General features: G+C 45.9%; 2 protein-coding genes across 4 annotated transcripts in view; both read left to right on the top strand.

Moving 5' to 3' along the window:
• CCP110 (centriolar coiled-coil protein 110) lies at nucleotides 1-20534 on the top strand. 3 transcript variants are annotated; one of them, XM_004586782.2, is made up of 15 exons: nucleotides 1-225; nucleotides 4808-4963; nucleotides 6154-6282; nucleotides 8356-10030; nucleotides 11318-11448; nucleotides 11930-12107; nucleotides 12634-12773; nucleotides 13647-13763; nucleotides 14161-14262; nucleotides 14451-14567; nucleotides 15714-15787; nucleotides 16308-16370; nucleotides 17012-17071; nucleotides 17555-17640; nucleotides 19853-20534. In XM_004586782.2, exons 2-15 carry the CDS (start codon nucleotides 4823-4825, stop codon nucleotides 19903-19905), a joined length of 3066 nt encoding a protein of 1021 aa, XP_004586839.2. In that variant the 5' UTR covers nucleotides 1-225; nucleotides 4808-4822; the 3' UTR covers nucleotides 19906-20534. The 3 variants fall into 3 exon arrangements, with proteins under 3 accessions (XP_004586839.2, XP_058536587.1, XP_004586840.2); XM_058680604.1 differs by having other exon boundaries at nucleotides 1-312; XM_004586783.2 differs by lacking the exon at nucleotides 17555-17640 and having other exon boundaries at nucleotides 2-225.
• Nucleotides 20535-23294: 2760 nt separating this feature from the next.
• The window catches only part of VPS35L (VPS35 endosomal protein sorting factor like), a 74641-nt gene continuing 73852 nt past the window's right edge, over nucleotides 23295-24083 (top strand). Inside the window, exon 1 of the mRNA XM_058680480.1 lies at nucleotides 23295-23350. Within this exon, the coding sequence (XP_058536463.1) occupies nucleotides 23334-23350 (17 nt within the window). The 5' untranslated portion in view covers nucleotides 23295-23333. The remainder of the gene's footprint in view (nucleotides 23351-24083) is intronic.

Here is a 24083-nt window from a genome sequence, read left to right as displayed (position 1 = left end):
AGCCGTGACCGGAAGTGCCCGCCCTGAGGGGTGGAGTCTAGGTGGCGGCATCGGCGGCGGTTGCCAGGAGCCCGCGTTGTCGCTTCTGAAACCCGTAATATGGCGGGGAGGGGAAGGCGGCGGCGGCAGCCTGAACTGTTCTGTCTCAGTACCAGTTGAACCTTTTGATTTCTGGCAAGGCTGGTGGCGAAGGGAGAAAAGCTGACGGGCCCGCACAGGCGTCAGGTGTGTGAATGAGGAGGGGCCGACCCTCCGCGCGTCGCGGCGGGGAGAGGCGACGTTGGTGCCCAGAGGTGCTGAGGGGACGACGGGGTGCGTGCTGGGCTCTGGGGCCCCCAGCCGCTGGGAAGCTGTCGGGTGTGGGTGGGGAGGCGAATGCCCGGGGCCGGCTTCCTGGGCACGCAGGGGATGCTGGAATGCGGTGCGCGGATACTGGCCCCGCGCAGTGGGCTCGGGGGACGGAGCTGGATGGAAGGTGCTGAGTGGACGAAGGCAGAGGATGGAGCAGGGGAGCCCCTTGTTGCTGACCGGGAGCTTTTCCTCCCTGTGCGTCCTGGGATGCGCTTCTGAACGCTCTGGGAGCGCTGTCTGCCACTCTAGAAGCATGGCGAATTCTCTAGCCTGCCGCTAATGCAGCGTTTGCTTGTGATCCGGTGTGAAACCCAATCTTCCACTCCCTGGTAGGACAGCCGGCAGCCGGCTAGAGATTGCTCTGGTTGGGAAGGGGTGTAGACAGAGGAAAGCCAGGAAGCTGTAGCCCCCTTTTCTGAGTTTTTAAGTTCACATTTGCTTCTTAACAGGAACTCAGGCACTGTGGCTCCCCTTCCTTCCCCTCCCATTCCCCTCCCCCAGGAGTTGCTAGTCTAGCTACAAGCCATCATAACCATTATCCTCTTGCTAACGTGTTGCCGATTTCTCATTCTCACCAAATACCCCAGAGAGTCTTACCCTGTTGAGCCCCACTTTACAGGTGCCCTAGAACACCCAGGTAGTGTGCCCGAGAAGACGGCTGTCTCTCGGATACTGTATACACGTGGCTCCCGTGTTAAGTGGGTTATACCTTTGTTATGTTTTAACCCCCCTGGTTGGAAAGAAAGAGAGAGAGAGAGAGAGAAGAAAGAAGGAAAGAAGTGAAAAGGGTCCTTACTGCCAGTACACAGCATTTGTGCCTTTGGGTGTTGTAGTGGGTAAGCAGCTGGTGTCGGACAACAAGGCAGGATCTTGGCTGTGTTATTTTGTTTCTTCTTGTCTTCAGGGACATTTCTGGTCTGGCCCTGATGAATAGCAGATAGGGTGGTGAATCCATTGGGTTTGTCCAGAGGCTCATTTAAATAAGGGTCAGTCATCCCCCATATTGTAAATGGAGACGACAAGGCGTGCCTGGACCTGCAGCAGCTGGCCTTATTAACGCCCATGGACGAGCACTGTCTGATGGTGAAGTATAGGGCAGTCGCCTTGCGGTGGCAATGGCCGAGTCGTCCAGGCTCTGGCTCCCAGTGGTAATTGGGGTCTGGGATGCAGTGCCTGCACTTAGCAGGGGATACAGACTGCCCCCTTTCTATGTGGCCTCCAGCACAGTGGAGAAGTGCTGGCTCCCCCAGGCTAAGGACCATCCGTGAAACTTCTGCTGGATGCCAGCACTGGTCTGCGTAATGGGGATTCCATGTGCAAGATCAAGAAGGTACTGTGCTTCATACAGCTTAGGTTTCGGTGGAGGAAGACAGACCAAAACCAAAGCGATCAAGGTAGTTTCAGAGCGTGGTAAGTGCAGTGACGGTTGGGGGACAGCAGGGAGAATGGCAGTGATCGAAGCAGGGTGTATTCAAATGTGTCATGATGAGTGACTCTCTGTTGTGGGGACGGCCCTGCTGATACAGAAGAATCCAGCTGTGTCCAGGATCAGTTGGTCATTTCCATAACCTCCACATTAGCACTTGTATTTGAATAGTGCATTGTCATATGCTGTCTGTTATGCTGCAGTGGGAATAATATCTGTGTGTCACTTATGTGAATGCTTCACAAGCTTTGTGGGGAAATGGAACTAAAAGAAATGTTTATTTTGGCAGAAAAAAAAAACCACAATGATTTAAACACACACAGATTCCCTCATCTATAAACTTCTCAGATGCCTGTGCTGGCCAGCACCAGGCCTGGCCGCAGTCAGGAGCTGGGCTGTCCGGGTCTCCTGTGGGGCTGGCAGGAACCCGATGACTTGAGGCATCACCACTGCTTCCCAGGGGCTGCGTTAGCAGGAAGAGAAACTTGGAGCTAGAACCGCATACTCAACTGTGCAACACAGCCATCTGCAGAAAACTTTGGAAATCCTTGGATAGTTTTTTTCATAATATGCATCTCCCATGAATTGTTCATGGACTGCAGTGTGTGGCATGTACACGTGTTGTTTAAGGAATGTAAATGACTTTCTGAAACAGTGAGGCATCTGTGTTGATGGAGGGAAAGGAAAGCTGTGGCTTTTCTTAAGGTGTTTTATTTCCTTAAATTTTCCAGACCTTTCGAGCTGGATGTCATGTGCGAGTATTTATAGAAAGTGCACTGCATTATTTATATGCACACTCTATCTCTGTTCCCTGGAATGTTTCGTATGTGGATTGGATTCTAAAACATAATTTTTGAGATAACTTAGCAGAAGTGAGTTCATTTGTATTGCTCCTGCATGTTTTGGTTGCTAAGGTAGCATAGTGGAGGTTAAAACATAGCCTAAAAGGTGGGTATGTAGACGCAAGCATGTGGCATAGATGCTGGTTAAGAAACCCAAGTCCCATGTCAGAGCCTCCCACCTCCCCTCGGCAGCTGCTGACTGCAGCTTCCTGAAGGTGGAAACTGGGGGGCAGTCCTGGATGCTGGCGGCATTTGGAGTGTGCCAGCTGATGGGAGCTCTGTCTCCGGTCCGTCTTTGTTTCTTATGTGAATAATTTTTAAAATTAATGGTTCTGCAGTACACTTATTTTTTGTCTATTAATATAAGCTTATGAAATAATCGCATTCACAGTGTAGAGAACTATTTCTCTGAAACTAAAGTGTCATTTTGCATGTGGTGTGTAATCCTTCGGAAATTATGTGGAAATGTAATTGACAGAATGGTAGCAAGTGTTTCTCTTGGTAAAACTCATAGTCAGAAGCAGCTATACATTTACTTTTTTTTTTTTTTTTAAAGATTTATTCATTTTATTACAGCCAGATGTACACAGAGGAGGAGAGACAGAGAGGAAGATCTTCCGTCCGATGATTCACTCCCCAAGTGAGCCGCAACAGCCGGTGCGCGCAAATCCGAAGCCGGGAACCAGGAACCTCTTCCGGGTCTCCCACGCGGGTGCAGGGTCCCAATGCATTGGGCCATCCTCGACTGCTTTCCCAGGCCACAAGCAGGGAGCTGGATGGGAAGTGGAGCTGCGGGGACTAGAACCGGCGCCCATATGGGATCCCGGAGCTTTCAAGGCGAGGATCTTAGCCGTTAGGCCACGCTGCCAGGCCCTATACATTTACTTTTTATAGTTACAGCATAATTTTGAATATACTCTTCTTCATTTGTAATTATACTTTAATGGTCCCTTTCACTTTATTGTGCTGTAATTTTGAGTACTTTTCAGTCTCAGTATTATATTATTATGTTCTGTCTTATTTCATCTTTGCTTATCCTACGTCATGAGTTGAATTCCCCTGTCTTTTCTCTCTCTCTCTCTCTCTCTCTCTCTGTCTCTCTCTCTCTGTCTCTCCATCTCTCTCTTTGTTAAGTAGTTGCTTGAATAGGAGCACTTAAAGATGTTACTGCAGGACATTGTCTGTTGCCACAGCTGGTGCCGTTACTGGTTCTGACTGATAAAGTCTCTTTCTCTTGCTTGTCAAAAAAGCAGTGCTACATGTGATGTTATGTTTAACATTTGCTAAATGAATGGATATGTTGGCTAATCTGAAATACTTTGTACTTTCATAACCACCATCGCAATTTTTGTGAAATTCCTGGGCTCCTTTTTAGTGAAGGTGAAGAAAAAGAAAGTAAGTACTTTCATTTAAATAGCCCTCCCATCTTTTCCCCCCTACAAAGCATTTCTGCCCTTGTTTGATTAAGCGTGTGTGTGTGTGTGTGTGTGTGTGTGTGTGTGTGTGTTGTTTGCATTGTGTGGAAGAATCTACCACCCTGCTTTAGGATCAGAAGTTAGTAAGGTGGTGCTGAAGTGTAAGTGCTTTAAGGTTGCTGTGAGTTTTTGGTGTGTTTCTGCCCTGGAGCAGGTCTCACTGGGCAGGGCTTGCAGGGCCTTTCCTGGACGTAAGAATTAGCTTGTGACCAGACCTGAAACAGTTCTGGGAAGGTCAGTTGTAAGAATTGTGAATGCTGGGCCCAGCGGCGTGGCCTAGCGGCTAAAGTCCTCGCCTTGAAAGCCCTGGGATCCCATATGGGCGCCGGTTCTAATCCCGGCAGCTCCACTTCCCATCCAGCTCCCTGCTTGTGGCCTGGGAAAGCAGTCGAGGACGGCCCAAAGCTTTGGGACCCTGCACCCGCGTGGGAGACCCGGAAGAGGTTCCTGGTTCCCGGCATCGGATCGGCGCGCATCGGCCCGTTGCGGCTCACTTGGGGAGTGAAACATTGGACGGAAGATCTTCCTCTCTGTCTCTCCTCCTCTCTGTATATCTGGCTGTAATAAAATGAATAAATCTTTAAAAAAAAAAGAAAAAGAATTGTGAATGCTAGCAATAGCTCACAGTCTACACACCAGGCACTGTACACACGAGTCATTAAGATGTTATTTCCTTCTCCGGATGTCAGAAACAACATTTTGCTCTCTCGTAGTGTGACTGTTGGACAATGGAGGAATATGAGACGTTCTGTGAAAAAAGCCTTGCCAGAATCCACGATGCCTCCAGACCCCAAGAGAACTTTCTGCCAGCCCTGACTGAGGGTGCCTCGCTGATTCACTTCCGTGGGGTGGCCGTGCTTTCTCCGCTGGTAAACTCTGTTTCTTTGTAAATGACTTTTGTTCTGTGGTTAGCTACCAAGGCAGTGCATAAAAGGTTTGTAAATATTTGGAAAAAAAGAAGATGCCTTGGTCTTATTCACACTTGGGGAAGTACAGGTGGCTGGGCAGTTTTTAACCTATCAGCTGACAAAGATCTGACAGTACCTGCTGTTTCTTGGATGCAGGGAAGATCTGGACTTTTCTGGCACTTTTTCTGAGATCCTCACTTAACGCCGTGATTGGGAGAGCAGTGTGGCAAAGCGTATCAGGCCTTGAGAGTATAGATAGCTTCTGACTCAGCAATTCCACTTCTGGGAATAGTCTCCAATTAGATGTGTGCTCCAAAAGATGGGTGCAAGCATTGTTCAAGTAGTGAAAGATGGGCTGCCTGCAAGGAGTGGGCCAGTTTCGCCAACCATGGTGCCGCGAACCCGATACCCGTGGCTGAGAGGAGGCAGCGCTGCCTGTGCCGGCAGGGTCTCGGGGTGGGGGGCCCACAGGTGGCTCTGCAGCTGCTAGAGGCTGCAGAGCCTGGCCTCCTAAGGGCCTGGTCTCCAGAAAAGTTTAGCCACCTGCCTGCTCAGGGAGCTTTGGATCTGTTTCTTTTTTTGTTCAATGGGGGGTGAAAACAGGGTCTACCATAGAAGGCTGTTTTGAGAATGAGTAAATACATGTAGAATGCTCACAGTGCTACCTGGGTCACAGGTACTGCGTGTGTGTGAGCCATTTAGGTGCTTACTCAGGCGCCTGGGGGGAAAGATTGTCAAATGAGAAATGCAAAACTGAGCAGCGGCTAGGAGGGCTCATTTTATTGCTGCTATTTTAGAGCATAAGTGGATAGTTTTTTTTTTTTTTTTACCTCTTTGTCTTTAATCATTTCACCTCTTTTTCAGTTGAGAATAATTTATATGCAGTGAAATGCATTGCTCTTGGGTCTTAGGGTTTTGTTGGTTTTGCTTGGTGTCACCTCTATAACGCCCAGCTACGCAGAGCATTGTTGTCGCCGCCAGGAAATGCCACCTGCCCACCCCCAGGAAGTACTCCCCACTGCAGTCCATATTTCTCTCACCAGTGATCAGCTTGGCCTATTATACATGTTTTTATTAGTTCTAGTTCAAAACTTCCTGATTCTATGAATTTTTTAGTCAATAAATAATTACATCCTCATGATGTTTTACAGCTTAACATTGAGAAAAGGAAGGAAATGCAGCAAGAAAAGCAGAAAGCACTTGATGTAGAAGCAAGAAAGCAGGAGAATAGGAAGAAAGCATTGCTGAGTCGTGTCCAGGAGATCATCGACAGCGTTCAGGTGTGTACTCTAAGCTCTTCTAGGTTCTGATGAGGGATCCTGAGGTAAGCGTGGGTGGTAACCGTTCGGAAGTGTATTTGTGCTTAAATAGAAATGTATCTGCTCTTAATTTCAAGGATACTTCACTGTTAGGCTTGAGAAGCTTTCTAATTTGTGTTATTCTATTTCAGTTACTCCAAAGAGAATTTACTTGCTCATTAGTGGTGCTGGGTACTTGAATCAGAGGATGGTTAGACAATGGAGCCATACACTGAAGAGAATTGCTTAGTGTTTGTGTCTCATGACTCTATGAACATTGAATTCTCAGTGACAAAGTGATGGGGTGCCTATTGTAGTTTACCTCTGAGCTAATCAGACTGCTGAGTAAATGACCCCTTTCTCCTCTGTTACAGTAAATAAGCCCCTCTCCCTTTTTAGCTCTTAGATATGCAGAATACAGTTGAGGTTACAAAACAGAATTGCTTGGGTGCATCTAAGTGAAGCCATTTAAATAACACTTCTGCAACTTTTGCAGTTATTTTGGTCTAGATTAATTTAAATTTGTATAAACATTTTGTTTTAAGATCTGGATCATTTCACAATAAAATGAAAAACAAATTAATTAGATTGAATAAATAATAAATAATTACTTTCTTATATTTCTGCTATGCTGGTTACACCTTTTTTGTGTCCCAGTAATCTTAGGAGTTTGTAGTTTGTCTTTGTGATTCATACTAGCTGACCCCTATAAACTCGCTTCAGGTAGTTCCCAGTAACCACTCACTCCATACCTCTGTGGGCAGTGTAAGCAGTGTGGGTAGCCGATATTTATTTGTAGATTGTAATTACTATGCATATTAAGTTTAAAAATGTAACACATAGCACTTAATAACAGGCAGGTTTTTGACTTGCTAGATTATTTTCTATTCTTGAAACAAAATGGTCCTTTGGGAGAAGATGATGAGCCTGAAAACTTTCTGTCTAGAAGAACATGTGCAGTGTTGAGCTGCGATGAAGTAATTGCATAAGAAACACTTTCTGCTCCCCCTGTGACAAGTTTTTGTTGTTATCATTGCTGAGCTGGTCTAACCAAAGGCTCATCTTAGAGGTGCCCCCAAAACACAGCTGCTGAATGTGAGCCACGTGAAGTGCGAACCCTCTTATGAGAGGACTCGGTCTCATCCGCCTACACCTAGGAGCGTGCTTGGGCTTGGGGGAATGTGAGTCCCTTTGGCTTTATTTTGGTCCTTTGTTGTGGCTGTTTATTGCATGGTTGAGAACCTGGAGACCATTGCATGTCTTGGGATTTGTGAGATAAAATAGGAGGGCCATATGGTGTGGGGAAAAAAACAAAACGCAAAAAAACCAAGCGCCTACAAAACAACCTGAATGTGTGTTAATATTCAGGGTTCTAAGAGTCTGCATTCTTATGATAATACCATAATGATATCTGTCAGTTTAAGGTTATACTTGTATAATAATCTTTATATAGTTCTCATTTTCAGGTAACCAAATTTTACCTACTTTGCCTATTCCAAAACAGGTTGCTATCTAAGCCTTAATTTTAATGAGCTAAATTTTAAGTTGAATTGTTTTTAATTTCTGTATAATGTAAGTTACATGGTAGAGCTGACAAAGTGCGTTTATTTCCTTTTCATGGAGAAGTTTCAGTTAAACCTTAGTGTAAGTCATGTTAGAGTCAGGAGTCTTACTGAATTTTGGCATAAGTAGTATTCTGGACAGGTTCATCCTGATTATAGAGGTAACAGGTTGTGTAAGCTAACAAGTTCTGCTCTTTATCCCATACATCGTTACCCTTGGATGCCAACTATCATAATAAGAGGAGATGTTCGCGATGTTGATAATACATAAACACCTCTATTTCAAGATTAAATTATACATCTATATATGAATATATATATATATATATATCTCATTTGTATCAGATGGGGAAATTTCCTTTTTTTAATAGGCTAGTATTTTGCAGAGATCTCTTCTAATGATTTGAACCCCATGTGATTAAATCTTCAGTAAAATGGAAACCTTTTTGTGTAGGGAGGAAATATGTTAATTTTTTAAAATTTCCCTTTTCAGGTCAGAAAAGCACCTAATGCCAGTGATTTTGATCAGTGGGAGAAGGAAGTTGTTTACTCCACCTCAGACATCCGAAACTTGAATGCCCCTGATCCGCCAGCGAATAGCTTGCCAAGCCCTGCTGAACATGTGACTTTAGCAAAGCTTGAAAAGATAACTGGAATTTTACCTCTGGATAACGAGGACCTGGGTAAAGCTCATGAGATGGACTTGGCTGGAGACTTGGGAGGATCGATTTCTGCGAAGCAGCGTGATCGTTCAGATGCTAGTGACTCAGAAAAGGAAGCTTCCTCGAAGACCTCCCCGATCACGGCCACGGCCACAGCCCAGGAGCCGCCCCCTCCCCGCCCTGCCACCCCCATCCCCCCAAAAGAAGACCTGGATCCCGCACTCTTGGCCGATGTCATCCCAGATCCCTACGTACTGAGTTTGCAGAACCTGATGAAGAAGTCCAAGGAATATTTAGCCAGGGAGCAGTCGAGACGTGGACTGAGAGGCAGCATGAGGAGAAGTGTTGGGGAGAGTCATTCAGACAAAGAAAATGACGCTGTCCAGGCACCTGGCGGTGTCAAGGGGAAGGCCCCACCGGTGAGCTCACACTGTGGCTCCTGTGGCTCAGCGGTCACCGATCAGCCAAGCCTTCCCGAGCCTAGCGCCTTTCTGCAAGGTGCTGCCCCTCACGCCAGCAGCATGAGTGTGTCTGTCATAGCCAGCTCTCCTCAGGGTGACCTCTCCGTCCGAACCAGTCATCCCACCATCGCAGGTTCTGACTCTGACTTCCATGTTACTCCTCCTTTTGCTACTGAAAATAATGTTATCAAAAGTCTTACGGGTTCCTACGCCAAACTGCCCAGCCCAGAGCCAAGTGTGAGCCCTCAGATGCATCGAAGGCGTTCCAGACCTTCATCAGCCTGTCATATACTTATAAATAATCCAATAAATGCCTGCGAATTAAGTCCCAAAGGAAAAGAACAGGCAGTGGACTTAATTTTGGAGGATCGCAATGAAAAACCAAATGTGCCTGAAACTGTGCCAAAGTTACCCATGGATTTAGCAGGAGTTTGTTCAAGCAAGGTTTACGTTAGCAAAACAACCTCTGAAGCTTCGGAAGAGACCACTTTAGGTAAGTCAGATCAGGCATGTCAATCTCCAGGCCATCAGGTAGAAAATAAAGTTTCTCCCGGCCTTGCTGCTGGGGAAGGTCGGATAACGCCTGATGAGAGAGGTGCACACGGAGTGCCCAGGCCTTGTGCTGTGGTGCCAAGACTGCCGGAGCCCTACGCCGCTAGCCAGCCTATAGCAAGTCACAGCTCTGGTGCCTTGAGTGGACTCAAGTCAGCCAGTATGTCAGAGAAAAACTGCAGTTTACAGACGGAGCTGAATAAGTCCTATGATGTGAAAAATCCGTCTCCTTTACTGTTGCAAAACCAAAACCCCAGACAGCAGGTGGACACACCTGCCATGACCGACGGGAGCGAAAAATTTCTGGATAACAGTTTGGAGAAAGTTAAACGGAGACTTGAATTAGATATTGATAGTTTTCAGAAAGAAAACTACCCTTATGGCCTAGCGACTGGAATGGCTGAACAGGAAAGGCCGCATTTACCAGAGAAAAGATACCCCAAGGGATCTGTCTACAATAGCAAGAATAAAATACTGGAGACTAGTTTCAAAGGTAAGGAAACTTTGAGATGTTTGATACCCACCTGGCAGGTGAAACCTTAATTCGGTGCTTTTTTGAAGTTTATGTGAGAATAGGAAGATTTCCCATCTGCTGCTTCGCTCCCCAAATATCTGCCACTGTGTGCTGCAGAGTCTGTAGCCAGAGCCTGGAGTGTGATCCAGGACTGCCATATGGGGGTCAGGCACCCAGTTGCTTGAGCTCTCACCACTGTCTCCAGGATCTGCATGAAGCTGGAGTTAAGAAAGCGAGCTGGGGGGCCCTGTGCAATAGCCTAGTGGCTAAAGTCCTTGCCTTGCATGCACCGGGATCCCAGATGGATACAGGCTCATATCCCAGCAGCCCCACTTTCCATCCAGCTCCCTGCTTGTGGCCTGGGAAAGCAGTCGAGGACAGCCCAAAACCTTTGGACCCTGCACCCACGTGGGAGACCCAGAAGAGTCTCCTGGTTCTTGCTCTGTTCAGCTCTGGCCGCTGTGATCACTTGGGGAGGGAACCAGCAGATGGAATATCTTTCTCTTTGTCTCTCTTCTCTATAAATCTGACTTTCCAATAAAAGTAAACAAATCTTTAAAAAAAAAAAAGGGAGGGAGCTGGGAGTCAAGCCTAGGCACCTGGATGAGAGTTGCTGAGTGAGTAGAAGTTGTGAGACAGGCCTTGGTGGGTAGTATAAAAGAGTAGCAGATGGCAGTTCACAGTCCAGACCTGCCTTATCTGGATTCTATGATGTCAGATCCAGGATTACTCTATTCAGGAGCATAAATTTCTTTAAGATTTATTTATTTTTGGCGATAGCGTAGTGGTTGAAGTCCTCGCCTTGAATGTGCTGCGATCCCATATGGGTTCTAATCCCAGCGGCCCCACTTCCCATCCAGATCCCTGCCTGTGACCTGGGAAAGCAGTCGAGGACAGCCCAAAGCTTTGGGACCCTGGACCCGTGTGGGAGACCTGGAAGAATTTCCTGGCTCCTGGTTTCAGATTGGCTCAGCTTCAACCATTGCAGCCGCTTGGGGAGTAAGCCAGTGAATGGAAGCTCTTTCTCTCTGTCTCTCCTCCTCTCTGTATATCTGCCTTCCCAATAAAAATATTGGAGCTGGATGGGAAATGGAGCAGCTGGGACATGAAGTGGGACCCAGATGGGATTGTGGCACTTGAATTAGGGAGGATTTAGCCAATTGAGTCACTGCACTGGCTCCACGAGCATAATTTCAATTGATAGCATTTAAAATATGACATATTGTTATACATTTTCTAAGTTTGAGGGATCGTATCTCTTTTCAGAAGGTGAGGGGACACTAAAAAGCAAGATATTGGCATTTGAAGAAATGCGGAAGAGACTAGAAGAACAGCATGCCCAGCAATTATCGCTGCTCATAGCTGAGCAAGAAAAGGAGCAGGAAAGGTTGCAGAAGGTGAGGCATTGAAGTGGAGGCGGCCAGGGCTCAGAAATATAACTCAGCCCAGCAGCCTTCATGGATAGGATGCTTGTAATTTCTTTTCCATAGCTCTAACCTTAAAGGGGTTACTGATTTTGATACATGAAGAGAATAGTATTTTTGCTGTCAAAATGTGAGGTTTCTTATTCAAATTCTTACATAAAAAGTAATTGCATGACTTACCAAAAAGATTCTTGATTGAATCCTTGACTCAAAACTTGTAATATTTTTAGAAGACATTTTATAAATACTGAAATACACATTTCTGCAAGAGTTAGTGTTTTAAGATCATTAGGTTAACACATGTCACATTTTAAAATCAGTGAAACTCTTGAAGGGAGAAAACTTAATAATAATTTACTAGAAGTTACACAAATTTCTGGCTAAGCTTGCAATGACACTAGTTTTGAATGTAATGAGAAGATATGCTACATTATAACATACTGTCAATCTGCAGGAAATAGAAGAACAGGAGAAAATGTTAAAAGAGAAGAAGGCAGCTACACTGGATGCCTCAGAGTTGGATATTAACAATGCAGTCGACTTGGAATGGAGAAAAATCAATGATTCTGGTTTGCTGGAATCAATGCTTTGTCAAATGGACTCGCTGCATACATCAGCTTTGAATAGTTCTGGTAAATATTCAGGACTCCATTTTCATGAGCAATCAATGAGCCTGCAGTCCCATGCTCTGTTTGGCACACTTCAGTCATTCCATGTCTGACTTACTGCTCTTCGCCAGCTGCTTAGGGACCAGGGAAACACAAAATGATGGCAGATCAGAGATGGGCAAGCAGGTGTGTGTGAGAAGACTACCTTAGGAAGAGACTAGGAACTTGGGCTAGAGCCCAGCCTGTGCTCGTTCGAGCAGCAAGTGATACTCTTCAACTGCAGCACGGCTCTCTCCTGGGTGTACTCAAATTACCCCTGATTCCCGGGCCCCATAAGAGCTTATCGTCCCATCTCCAATTATCTTGAGATGCTTTTTGTGTTGAAAAGTGGCAGCTGGTGTATAAGTGGGAGGCCCGTCAATGTTTGAGTGGGGTGTGTGGATCTGCTGCAGGTGCATGGTTAATGAGAGCCACAATGTGTTTGGGGGTTCTGCACAGTCTCATTACGTGACATTGAGTATGATACTTTCCATGTATTTATGCTCTCCAGGTTTCACAAATTCTTCTCTGCAGTATAGCTTTGGTTCTGCAAGTGAAGCCCCCTTCTACCTTTGGGGATCGTCCACTAGTGGCTTGACCAAACTATCAGGAACAAGGCCTTTTGGAAGGGTTAAAGCTAGATGGTCTCAGGTAGGCACACCCACATCAGCCCATCAACCCATTGATCTGTCTGTTTGAGTTGCTATGCGTTTATTTGAGAGACTGAGAAACAAGGAGAGAGCTCTTGGGCCCAGCGCAATGGCCTAGTGGGTAAAGTCCTCACCTTGAATGCGCCAGGATCCCATATGGGCACCGGTTCTAATCCCAGCAGCTCCACTTCCCATCCAGCTCCCTGCTGGTGGCCTGGGAAAGCAGTCAAGGATGGCCCAAAGCCTTGGGACCCTACACCCACATGGCAGACCCGGAAGAGGTTCCTGGCTCCCGGCTTCTGATTGGCGCAGCACCGGCTGTTGCGGCTCACTTGGGGAGTGAATCATCGGACGGAAGATCTTCCTCTCTGTCTCTCCTCTTTGTATCTCTGACTTTGTGATAAAAATAAAATAAATCTTTAAAAAAAAAATGGAGAGAGCTGTCAAACGCCCATCTGCTGGGCCACAGTGGCCCCAAGAGGGGCCAGAGCAGGAACCAGCCACTCAAGAGTCATGTGAGCTACCAAGACTGTTGCCAGACAGGAACTGCAGAAGGCTGAAGTGAGGCATGGGAACCTACCAGCAAAGCCAGGCACTCTGAGATGGCACGCTGGCATCTTAACTCTGGGGCTGAATGTCCACCTTGGGCTGCTTTCCAGAGCTGCTTTGTCTTCCGTTGTAAAATGAACATCCTTTGTTTTTGTCATGCCTCAAAAAACTTAGGGTTTGTTTGTTTTGTTTTATTTGTTTGTTTGTTTTAGTACAGATGAAACTTCACAGGACAAACCGAAGAATGGAATTCATTGTGATAGATTAGGAAATGCCACTCACTGCTCAGATTCTCAAAACACCATATGTCTCTTATTTCTCCTAGGTTATTAGTCCAGAAGTACAAGCAAAATTTAATAAAATAACGGCAGTGGCCAAAGGATTTCTTACCCGGAGGCTTATGCAGACAGATAAGCTGAAGCAACTTCGGCAAACTGTGAAAGTAAGGCTGCTGGAGAGCATACGCGGTTTGGGCCTGTCTGAGCTCCTATAAGTTTACTGAGAGCTGAGCCGACACGAGTCCACAGCTTAGGGAGAGCCAACGTTTTTAATCACCAACAGTTTTGTAAGCCTGATAGTCTTGGTAAATTTTTAATGTTTAAGAAATATCAACTATTATTATTATGTGACTTGGAATAAAGAATTTGCCACATAAAAAAAAATATTATGTAAAATGAAATCATTTATTTTTGACTCACGCTGAAGTGCGTGCTGATTGATATTGTTAAGTGATAGTTTCGTTTGTGTTCTTAGTTAGATTGAGAACAGGAACAAAAGGGGACTCTAGTACTCAAATATCTTTAGAGAAAAGTGTTTCTGATGGAGCATTTCTTCTTCAGGATACCATGGAATTCATCAGAAGTTTCCAGTCAGAAGCGCCATTGAAGAGAGGTGCTGTTTCGGCCCAGGACGCCTCTCTGCAGGAGAGAGTGCTGGCTCAGGTAGGTGTGTGCGCCAGGCAGCTGGCCGCCAGTGGATGTCCTGCTCCTCCCCCTCCAGTCATCCCTGAGAGCGAGCTTAGTGAAGGCTGCTTCGACTCTTCGCAGTCAAACAAGTGCGTATAGACCTAGGTGCATGCTGGAGCTAACCTCATCTTTTAACAGTATCCGCTGTTGTCTTTGAAATCTAGTTGCGAGCGGCCCTGTATGGTATTCATGACATATTCTTTGTCATGGATGCAGCTGAAAGAATGTCTATCCTACATCACGACCGAGAAGTTCGCAAAGAGAAAATGCTCAGGCAAATGGTATGTTAAAGCTTTTGTGGTGAATGAATGAGTCTCTTCTGGGTTTGGGGTGGCTGAGAGCACTTGTATGTATTGGCCTCAGTGCTCTCCCCACAGTTGGTAGGCATAGAATTAGCAGCAACATTAAACAAAGGATTTATCTGGGGTTGGGAAGAGATGGAGTGAGGGAGACAGAGACCTCCCACTCCTGCCCACTGTTTGAGTCCCCAGATACCTGCAACAGCTGGAGCTGGGCTGGGCTGAAGCCAGGAGGCAGGAACTGAATGAGGATCTTCCCCCTGGGAAGCAGGAATCCTGCTCTTGGAGCCCTCCCCTGCTGCTTTCCCTGCTGCACATCAGCAGGAAGTTGGAATTGGGAGTGGAGCCATATCTGAATCCCATCACTGCAATGAGGGATGTGGGTATACGGAGCACAGTGTTCGTCACCCACCCCACCAGCAACATTTAAATCTGTAGACAGTGTCACCAAACTCACCAGAAAGATTTCAGGCTGTTTTGTGATGGGATTGTGGAGTTGAAACTGTCATGTGGATTTTACTTTTTTTTGCTTGTTTTAAAGAGTTAAAGAAACAGGCCCAGGGTCTGGTACAGTGGCTCAGTTTGTTAATCCTCCCCCTTCAAGTGCCAGGATCCCACATGGGCACCAGCTTGTGTCCTGGGTGCTCCATTTCCCATCCAGCTCCCTGCCTGTGGCCTGGGAAATCAGCAGAGAATGGCTCAAAGCCTTGGGACCCTGTACTCACGTGGGAGACCCAGAAGAAGATCCTGGCTCCTTGGCTTCGGATCAGCTCAGCTCCTGTCATTGTGGCCATTTGGGGAATGATCTATCTCTCCTCTCTGTAAATCTGCCTTTCCAGTAAAGTAAATGTTAAAAAAAAAAAAGGAAACATGTCCTGAGTTAATGTGCAGCGCTGGCTTGTCGAGTTTATCAACCTGGGTACTGACAATCTGGGCTTTGAACCAGTGATCCTAGTGTGGCTGACAGAAAACGGATGAGCAAAATTTATATTATTCTTTGGAAAGGGTCACTCAGTTTTAGAATCAAGTTGTTTTAATTATAAAGAAAGATATATGTGAAAGTTAAAAATTTTAGTAGAAAGACTTTCATGTACCAGGGGAGTTTCATGTCACTTTTGGTTTTTATAGGATAAGATGAAAAGCCCCCGCGTGGCTCTTTCAGCTGCAACCCAGAAATCTCTGGACAGGAAGAAGTTCATGAAGTAAGAAGCTTTTTCGTGTTTTGTTTTGTTTTGTTTTTTTACACATCACAGTGTCACCAAACCCACTACTGTTAGTCATCTGCCGTTTATATGTTCAAAATTAAAATATATAGCAGTTCACTTTTTTGCAACTGAGCTAATAGAAACCTCCTTTTTCTATTTAAAGATTCATTCAGATAAGGTGATAAAATTCGATTTAATATTTTGATAATGTACAATTTTATCAGTATTCAATTCATCAGGCTTAAAATAGCTAATCCTTTTATTCAAAGTTTATTTTTATACAATTTGGAATATATTATTTCACTGCCCCTTAAACTTCCTGGAATGAAACTTAATAGGACATGTATCCCAATAACTATTTGTTAATTTTTTTTTTTTTTCTGAGCAGTAGTACTGGCCATGCTTAGTGCAGCTTTGAACAGATAAATGCTGACTTGTTCTGCCATCCCGTTAGCGCATTTGTAAGTGTGTTTTCTTCTCTTTTCTAAATATGTTGTTTGTGTCCTCATTGTGTTAGAGCTGCTGAAATGGGAATGCCAAATAAGAAATTTCTGGTCAGACAAAATCCAGCTGAAACAAGGTGAGATACATCACTTGGTCTCAGTGCCAGGCCTTTGTTTTTTTGTAAAGGAAATTGTATCCCTGACTTGTTGTTGATTTTGTTCTGTGTGTGTCAGCCACTTTGTGCCGCCTGGCTGGAGTCTTGTCAGGCTCCGATCCACACACCTGCTCGTGCACCTGCTCATGTGTCAGGCCAGGTGCGCCTGGAAGTTTCTGTACCACATGCTATCTCCAACAGGAATTTGAACCTGATATGTCTCTTGAGTTCAGTCCACAGTCCGCAGGATCTTTAGTGCTTATTTAATAACCCTAGAAAGCTAACTTAGTATTTTAGCCTCATTTTCCACTTTGAAATGAGTGGTATTTTCTTCTCTTACATGGTTTAAAGGAAAATCTGGCTTTTCAAAGTGTCTGATTATCTATAAACACAAGATTTAACATGTATGTTGGACATTTCTTTCCTGAGATAAGGCTTTTGGTGAGGAAAATCTGTACCATGTTAATAAGCTGTTCACTGGTTTGCTTTGCCTTGTGGTAATACTTAGTCCATAAAATTGCATTGATGGCTTCTCCCTCACTGTCACCTTTTACCCATTGAAAAAGAACCAGGAGAGCAGAACTGATCCTGTCAAATTAATTTTCTATTTAATTTGTCAACAGAGTCCTTCAGCCCATCCAAGGCCAGAATGCACCTGCTCATAGGCTACTTAGTAGACAAGGGTAAGAATGACCCCTGTGCACATGGGCGTGGCAGAAGCTTCCAAATGAAAATTAGCCCTGTGAGGGAAGAGTATACATGCTGTTCCCTAACTACTTCAGATACAACATCTTTCATAGTATTGGGAAAGATCTTTTAAGGTTTTGTCTTTAAAAATTAACCCCCTTTGGTCTACTGTTGTGTGTTATATTGTAATTACCATCTTACGTTAGCATGTTTTTACTTTCCACTTCATGTCATTTTACTCATGAACTATTTCCAATATCCGTGTCGTAACTTCAGCATCCCCAAAGTGATTCTCCAACGAAGTTTAAGCCATGGTTCTGGTCTGCTGCTGAAGGCAGCAGAGTGTAGCACCCCGTAACTACCTGTGCAGGAGGTCCCTAGTGCTCTCAGCAGTTGACGCATTGTGGTTGCTTTCTTTGAATTTTGAACATTCCGACTTGAATGCAAGTGACTCACTCAGTTTTTTTATATTCAATTAGAACCCCTAAGACATCAGTGAAGGGGGTTGTGCACAGTAGACAGAAGCCTTCACAGAGCAGAGTGCCTAACAGAGCGCCTGTGGCAGGTGTGTAGAACATGAATCCCCAAAAGCCCATCCCGGAGGAAGGAGTGAGGCGGCTGCCCCGGGCCACCGGCCTGCCTTGTCACCATAACGCTGGCATATTCACCGCTGTCCCTGTGGGTGACCCGCCCTGATAGTATTCTGCGGAGGTCAGAAGTCACAGTCATGCTGCGGCCCCAGTCCTGATGGAAGTGCAGTGTAGCTTTATTCTGGAACTATCTGCTGCATTCAGAAAACCTTGTTGTAAATGAGTGAAGGAAGTCTATGTGTGCCTTCATCTCTGGACAAGGGTAGTGCCCAGGCGAGTCTATGTGGATGCCTAAGGGAGTGAAACATTTCCTCCTCTGACCACAGGATCCTGTGTGAATATGCCAGCGGGGAGGGGGTCTCAGCTTCCTGCTCAGGAAGGAACTTGAGCTCAGTCTCTTCCGTGTTCATTATTTGATGGTAACTTAAGGGTCAAGGTCAAAACTATTTTAAATGTGTTTATGGTGGCAAGAAGGAAAATTCAGTGCTGAGCTAATCCAAAGCGCCTAACCAAATGTTTTAACATTTCTAGGTATGTTTGTGAAGACACCTTGATTAAGCTAACCAAAAATTATGTGATCCATTTGACAATATTTCTAAAATGCTATGCTCTAACTGGATTGCTTTTCAAACATTTAAAAGAAAACTAATCAAGCATTGGAGATTAAACTTTTAATCAGCTCTGATGTATGAACATATGATTAGGTAAAGTCCAGAGCTTTTATTGCCAAGTGGCTTCCTCCAGATGAGGAGGGAGCAAGCGGTAGTCTGTTGACGCTTATCGCCACGTAAGTTCAGCGAGGGGACAGGCTGTTGATTGTAACTTTGAAATGCTTGCTGACCTTTTGCAAGTACATAGTAAACAGAATTCAAAATGTTGACCCCCATGCAGGACCATTTGAAAGGTCGTCTTCCTGAAACTTCTGGAGCAGTCAGTGGACTGGGCTGAAAGGCGATCATATTTCTGGAGGACCCTGCTTAGTCCAGAGGGAATCAGAATGAGTTCGTTTGAAAGATTACCATTCAGGAGACCCCAGGCCAGACCCGATCTCTGCTGCTAGTGGAAACATGTGGGATTTGCAGTATCAGTCTTTCTCATGTTCACAGTGTGATCAATCTTGGCTGGTTGGAAAATCACTGTGGAATTAGTAATGTTTTGCCTACTGCTCGCGCATCACCACAGTGACTACTCTCCTCCATGTTCTTTTCTCATGCATTTCATCTCCACTACTTTGTCACGTGTGAACTTGGAAGCCAAGGAGCAACTTCTGTTTCTATTCCGTGGGACTCAGCAGTAGCAAAGGTGAACAGGCAGTCATCTGCAGCTAGCGAGGCACAAGGAAGGGCAGCCTGGGCAGCTCTGGCACCGTGCAAGCTTCCTGCTTCGCAGCCGAATCACTGATGCAAAATAACTCAGCATGTGTAATTCATATGTGTTTAAATGCAGAAATTTATCCCTGTTTCATTGTTTATACATAAGGTGCATACTTAGACAGTTGAAAGAGTCAGAAGTATTTTATTCAGGTCAGGAAGCAGAATTTGGGAAACTGATGAAAATGCTACAAAATACAGCTGCTCTTGAAAGGCTCATGCTTTCTTGCTTTGGTTTTTAAGCGTCCAGAGCTTTTTCAAACACGTTTGGAATTATGTTTCAATTTGATCTACATGGAGACCAGCCCTCAATCAAGCAAGTTATACAAAACTCATTTTTTTTATGGTGACAGAATGTCATAATCAAATTGAAGTAGAATTCTGAAATGTTACAATCTGCTGCAATGCAGTGCAAGTGACTGTTTTGTACAAACTCAGTCGTAGCATCTGAAGTCATGTATTTGAAAACATTTTTCCTCATTTGATGTGCTGTGCTTGACTAAAGAGTTTATACTGGGATCCAGAGGCCGGCTAAGTAGGGTAGAGGAAGGGACGGTTATGCGAAGTGGCTAGGGAAAATAACCAGGTGACTGGAACATACGGCATTTCCCACCTGCACCTCTGGTGCCGAGGCCCCATTGTAGTGTCTGGACGTGGCAGGAACAGCTTTGACCTCAGAGTGATTTTAAATAAACATGAAACATAACACTTGGTATCGCTTAACCTAGTGCCGCTTATATAGTCAGCACTCATTAAGTGATATCATTACAGAAACTCCAACATTGAGAAATAATACTGGTTTTATTCTGTTTTCTAGGAGTATATGCAGGAAAAATCCAAAGAAAGCGGCCAAATGTTGCGACAATTTAAGAAGACAGCATTCGTTAGGATAAAAAGAGTGGGAAGATTTAATCACCCATATTATTTTCTCTGTACCAGGTTTTTTACTGAAGCCTGGACCCTTGTTGATGCAGGCTGGATGACATCAAAGGGCTGAGCAGTTATGGGCTAATTTGGTCACACTGGTTAATCCTGCCCCACAGCCCTGTTCCCCCCTCGTGTTATTAGGTTGGGATAGAGCTGAATAATTGCTTTACTTTGTACATAAGCTGCTCAGACCTAAGTTTGTTTTATGCTCTCATATGCCTACAGAGCCCCTTTTTGTAAACTGAAAGGACGTTTGGAATCTATTTTTATGAAATACTGAAGAGACAGGGAAAATTATAAACAGGTTCCAAAATACATACATGTCAGTCGTATCTGCCCACCGATTGCTGAATTTGACAAACAACTTAGATACTGTTCTAGCAAAGGTGAAATTACTGCAGAAGCATGGATTTCCCTGGTGTGGCAACTTCCAGATACTCAGCTCAGTCTCTGTGTCACTTTGTGAGCACGGGAGACGTGATGCTGCCTGCCGGCTGTGGTCTGCCTGGAGTCCACCGCAGAGGAAGTGTGGGTCACCATTTGGATGGAAGCATATGTTCCGGTCCACAACTGTCTTACAGAAAGGCTGGGCTTCCTGAACTTACCCTGGTCCTGTCAGCGACGCTGAACCGGGGCACGTGGCCTTTGTGTGCGGGATGATAAACCCGAGGAAGATAGCACAATGTTGGGGAATGCAGCACTTAGGAACGCATTCTGTCCATTTCTGTGAAACAAGAATACCGTGCTGCATGCAGTCACATTTTCCATTTACTCTGTAAGTTTTGTTTATTCAAAGTCTGCTTTATCTCCTAGCATGCTTGATTTAGAAAAAAGAAAAGGGCTATTTAATATATCCATATTCCAAATGGGTTAGTAATATTGCCTAGCTGGATTCTACATTACTTAAGGAAGTGATAGAATTTTTCCGCTAACATACCAACCAACAAACGTTACCAAGAGAATGTCATTTTATGAAAGAGAAATCATTTATCATTCCCTTTCTAAAAAGGGCTTTGTGCTTCTCACATGGAATTAGGAATGTGGTCATTTAATCTTTCTCACTTGAATTTTAAAGAGATGCTGGTATTTCGAAAAAGCCTGTATTTATTCATAATACTCTTTGAAGGATATGGAGAATTGGTTTTTTTTTTTTTCCCTCCAATTTGATTTAAAATTTAACTTTTATAGCCAGCTGTAGAAAGAAAATAATAGTCTACTCTGGGTATAAATCTGACTTTATTGAGATGTATTATTTATTGAACGAGTGAACCAGAAAATTAGAAGGCAGTCAAAAAAACAGTCCAAATTATGACTTTATTTATGGGCAAAGTATATCCAGTTATTATCTTCGGAATGGGATTGGACTGTGCATAATCAGGCTGAATTCCCAGGGTTCGGCTTGATCATGGACTGGGAATCCCAGGGGAAAAGCTAAAGGTTGTGTATAGTCTGATGCAGATTAGCTGAAGTTTGTAGTACATTTGAGACAAAGTTAAAACTCATTTTAGATTAAGCATAAGAAGTTTGAGTGTGTTTTTAAAGTGTTTTTTTTAACTGTTAACAGCTTTTTCTTATAAAAGTGCCAGACGTTGTTTTGTGCTGTTGAATTTAATTTATATACATTATTTTCTATCATTATTTTTACTTTGGAATGTCCATTAATGTAAATTGTATTTATTTTTATACTTTAATTTTTATCGGTTTTGCTTCTAGGCAAAAAGCAAAATAAAACTTTTTGTCTTACAGAAATCTAGTTTGATCTTTATTTTAATGTGTCAAGGAATGGACTAGGATATTAAAGGAATAAGTATGTAGAAAACACACCTTAAAGCCCTGTTAGAGGTGTACCCAGTTATTTAATAGGTAAGCCATAGCAGTGCCTCCGCCGGAGACGCCTTTGCATGCAGCAGGTGTACTGTGCAGCAGGCAGCAGGTCCCTGGAGCTGGAGATGTCTTCCCAGTTAAGAAGCCTGCAGAGCCCGCTGGGGAAGGGGCAGAGAGAGAAGGCTGAAGCCCAAGTTCACCTCAAAGCCGCTAACTTGCAAGGCTTTAAGAATCTTATTACTGCCCGGCGGCGTGGCCTAGCGGCTAAAGTCCTCGCCTTGAAAGCCCCGGGATCCCATATGGGCACCGGTTCTAGTCCCGGCAGCTCCACTTCCCATCCAGCTCCCTGCTTGTGGCCTGGGAAGGCAGTCGAGGACGGCCCAAAGCTTTGGGACCCTGCACCCGCGTGGGAGACCTGGAAGAGGTTCCAGGTTCCCGGCATCGGATCGGCGCACATCGGCCCGTTGCGGCTCACTTGGGGAGTGAATCATCGGATGGAAGATCTTCCTCTCTGTCTCTCCTCCTCTCTGTATATCTGACTTTGTAATAAACTGAATAAATCTTTAAAAAAAAAAAAAGAATCTTGTTACTTCCAACCTACCCTGAATAGGGCAAACTGCGCCTTGACGGGGCATCGCATGTGATGAGCTAAAAGGACCCATTGTGCGGGTGAAGTTCTTCAGGAACAGCCACGGCACCTTGCATGGGGAGGTACAAACGCCCACCCACATGGAGGCTAGACGCTTCATCTCTAAGGGACCCCAGCAGGCAGCAAGCTAGGTTGTAAAAGTAACTTAAAAAAACGCAAAGGAGACCGGTAATCCCTGAATCAAAGTGGGTGAGACATGGTGTGGTGGAATCGTGGCTTGGTCGGTTCTCCCGCGGAACTGTGGTTCGCTGCCCTTTCAGAAAAGGCACTTGAAGGTCAAGAGGACAAGACCGGTCTCAGAGACGGTTTGGGGGTAACCCACAGTCTCCCCAACCCCCCAGATGCTTTGCTTTCAAAGGAGTTCAGACTTCGTGCAGGTGCTGGCCAGCAGCCAGCAGTTCGCGTTTTCCCGAGCTTCGGTTTTCTCCAAAGCACCGTGTTTATTCCAGGTGTTCTTAATGAGGGCACAGACAGATATTTGCAGTAAGGAAACGATGTGGGGTGCAACACAGCATTAGGCAAGGGTCGCTGCTTCTGGAACTCTGGACTCTCCGTTTTGTTGTGAACGCAGAGAAAACCCTGGCGTTCACACTCTGGTGGAAACGTGTCAGTGCCTCATAAACCCTCTTTTTATATCAACTCGCTCTTAGCGTCTTGGTTCCGCCCTGTTGGCATTCTTCGCCGCCGCTAGAGGGCGCAGGAGAACTAAACGGCTAACTGAGCAGGCAGTTCCGCCCCTCATCATCATGGCGCTGCCGGAGGCCCATGCCCCTTACCATCACGGCGCCCACCCAGCCCGGGCCCCGTAGGGGGCGGTGCCCGCCACTCCAGCCCGGCAGGAGGGGCGGGGAAGCATTTAAAAAGGAGGTGCGGCGCTGGCGGTCATGTGATCGGCAAGATGGCTGTCTTCCCATGGTAAGGGAGTAGCGGCGGGGACGGGCTGTTCCGGGGGGGGTGTCTCTGTGCGTCACCCTCTATTGGGGTTCTGGTGCTCCCCCCCACAGAGTCACTCTGATACTAGACTCGCGGGTGGCAGCCTCAATCAAGAATCACCCCGCGCCCGGACTGCTGAGTTCCCGGTTCCGCACCCCCAAAAGCTAGCCCAAGTTTCCAGGCTCCGCTTTCCCACCGGGTCGCGGGCGCGCGGGACGAGGAGGAGGGCGGGTTCGGCATGGTGGGAATGCTCCCCGGGCCCTCAATTCCTGGGGAGACTGCGTCTGCGGCCGCCCCCCAGTCTGCTCGGTGCCAGGCCGGGGGAGCTGACTGTAACGGAGCTGGCGAGGACGGCCCCAGGAGCCATTCGGAGAAGGCCCAAGGTGGGGAACTGGCCGCCCTAACCCGGGGCCCCGAGGCGGTGTCACAGGGGGCCACCGGTCACCGGGGTCCGGGAAGGGGAGCCCGGCTCGACCAGCGGGTGGGAGAGGCACGCTGCGTCTGCAGGTGGCGGTAACTTTTGCATTCCTAGGGGATCCCGCGCACCCCAAAAGGGACAACATTTGTGGGACTTGCACTTCAAATGAGGAAATTATCAAGCAGCATCCTGTGGGTAGGCCGACCGATTCCTTCCCTCCATCGGCTGCACCTGCGCTCTCTGTCGACCCTTCCCTGCCGCTCTCAGTCGGCCTTGGGAGCAGCTGGGCTTTCCACA

The sequence above is a fragment of the Ochotona princeps genome, chromosome 24 (genome assembly GCF_030435755.1).
Source record: "Ochotona princeps isolate mOchPri1 chromosome 24, mOchPri1.hap1, whole genome shotgun sequence".
In the NCBI taxonomy this organism is placed as follows: Eukaryota; Metazoa; Chordata; class Mammalia; order Lagomorpha; family Ochotonidae; genus Ochotona; species Ochotona princeps.
The sequence above is the reverse complement of the archived record's forward strand: the minus strand, read 5'-3'. Positions and strand labels throughout refer to the sequence as shown.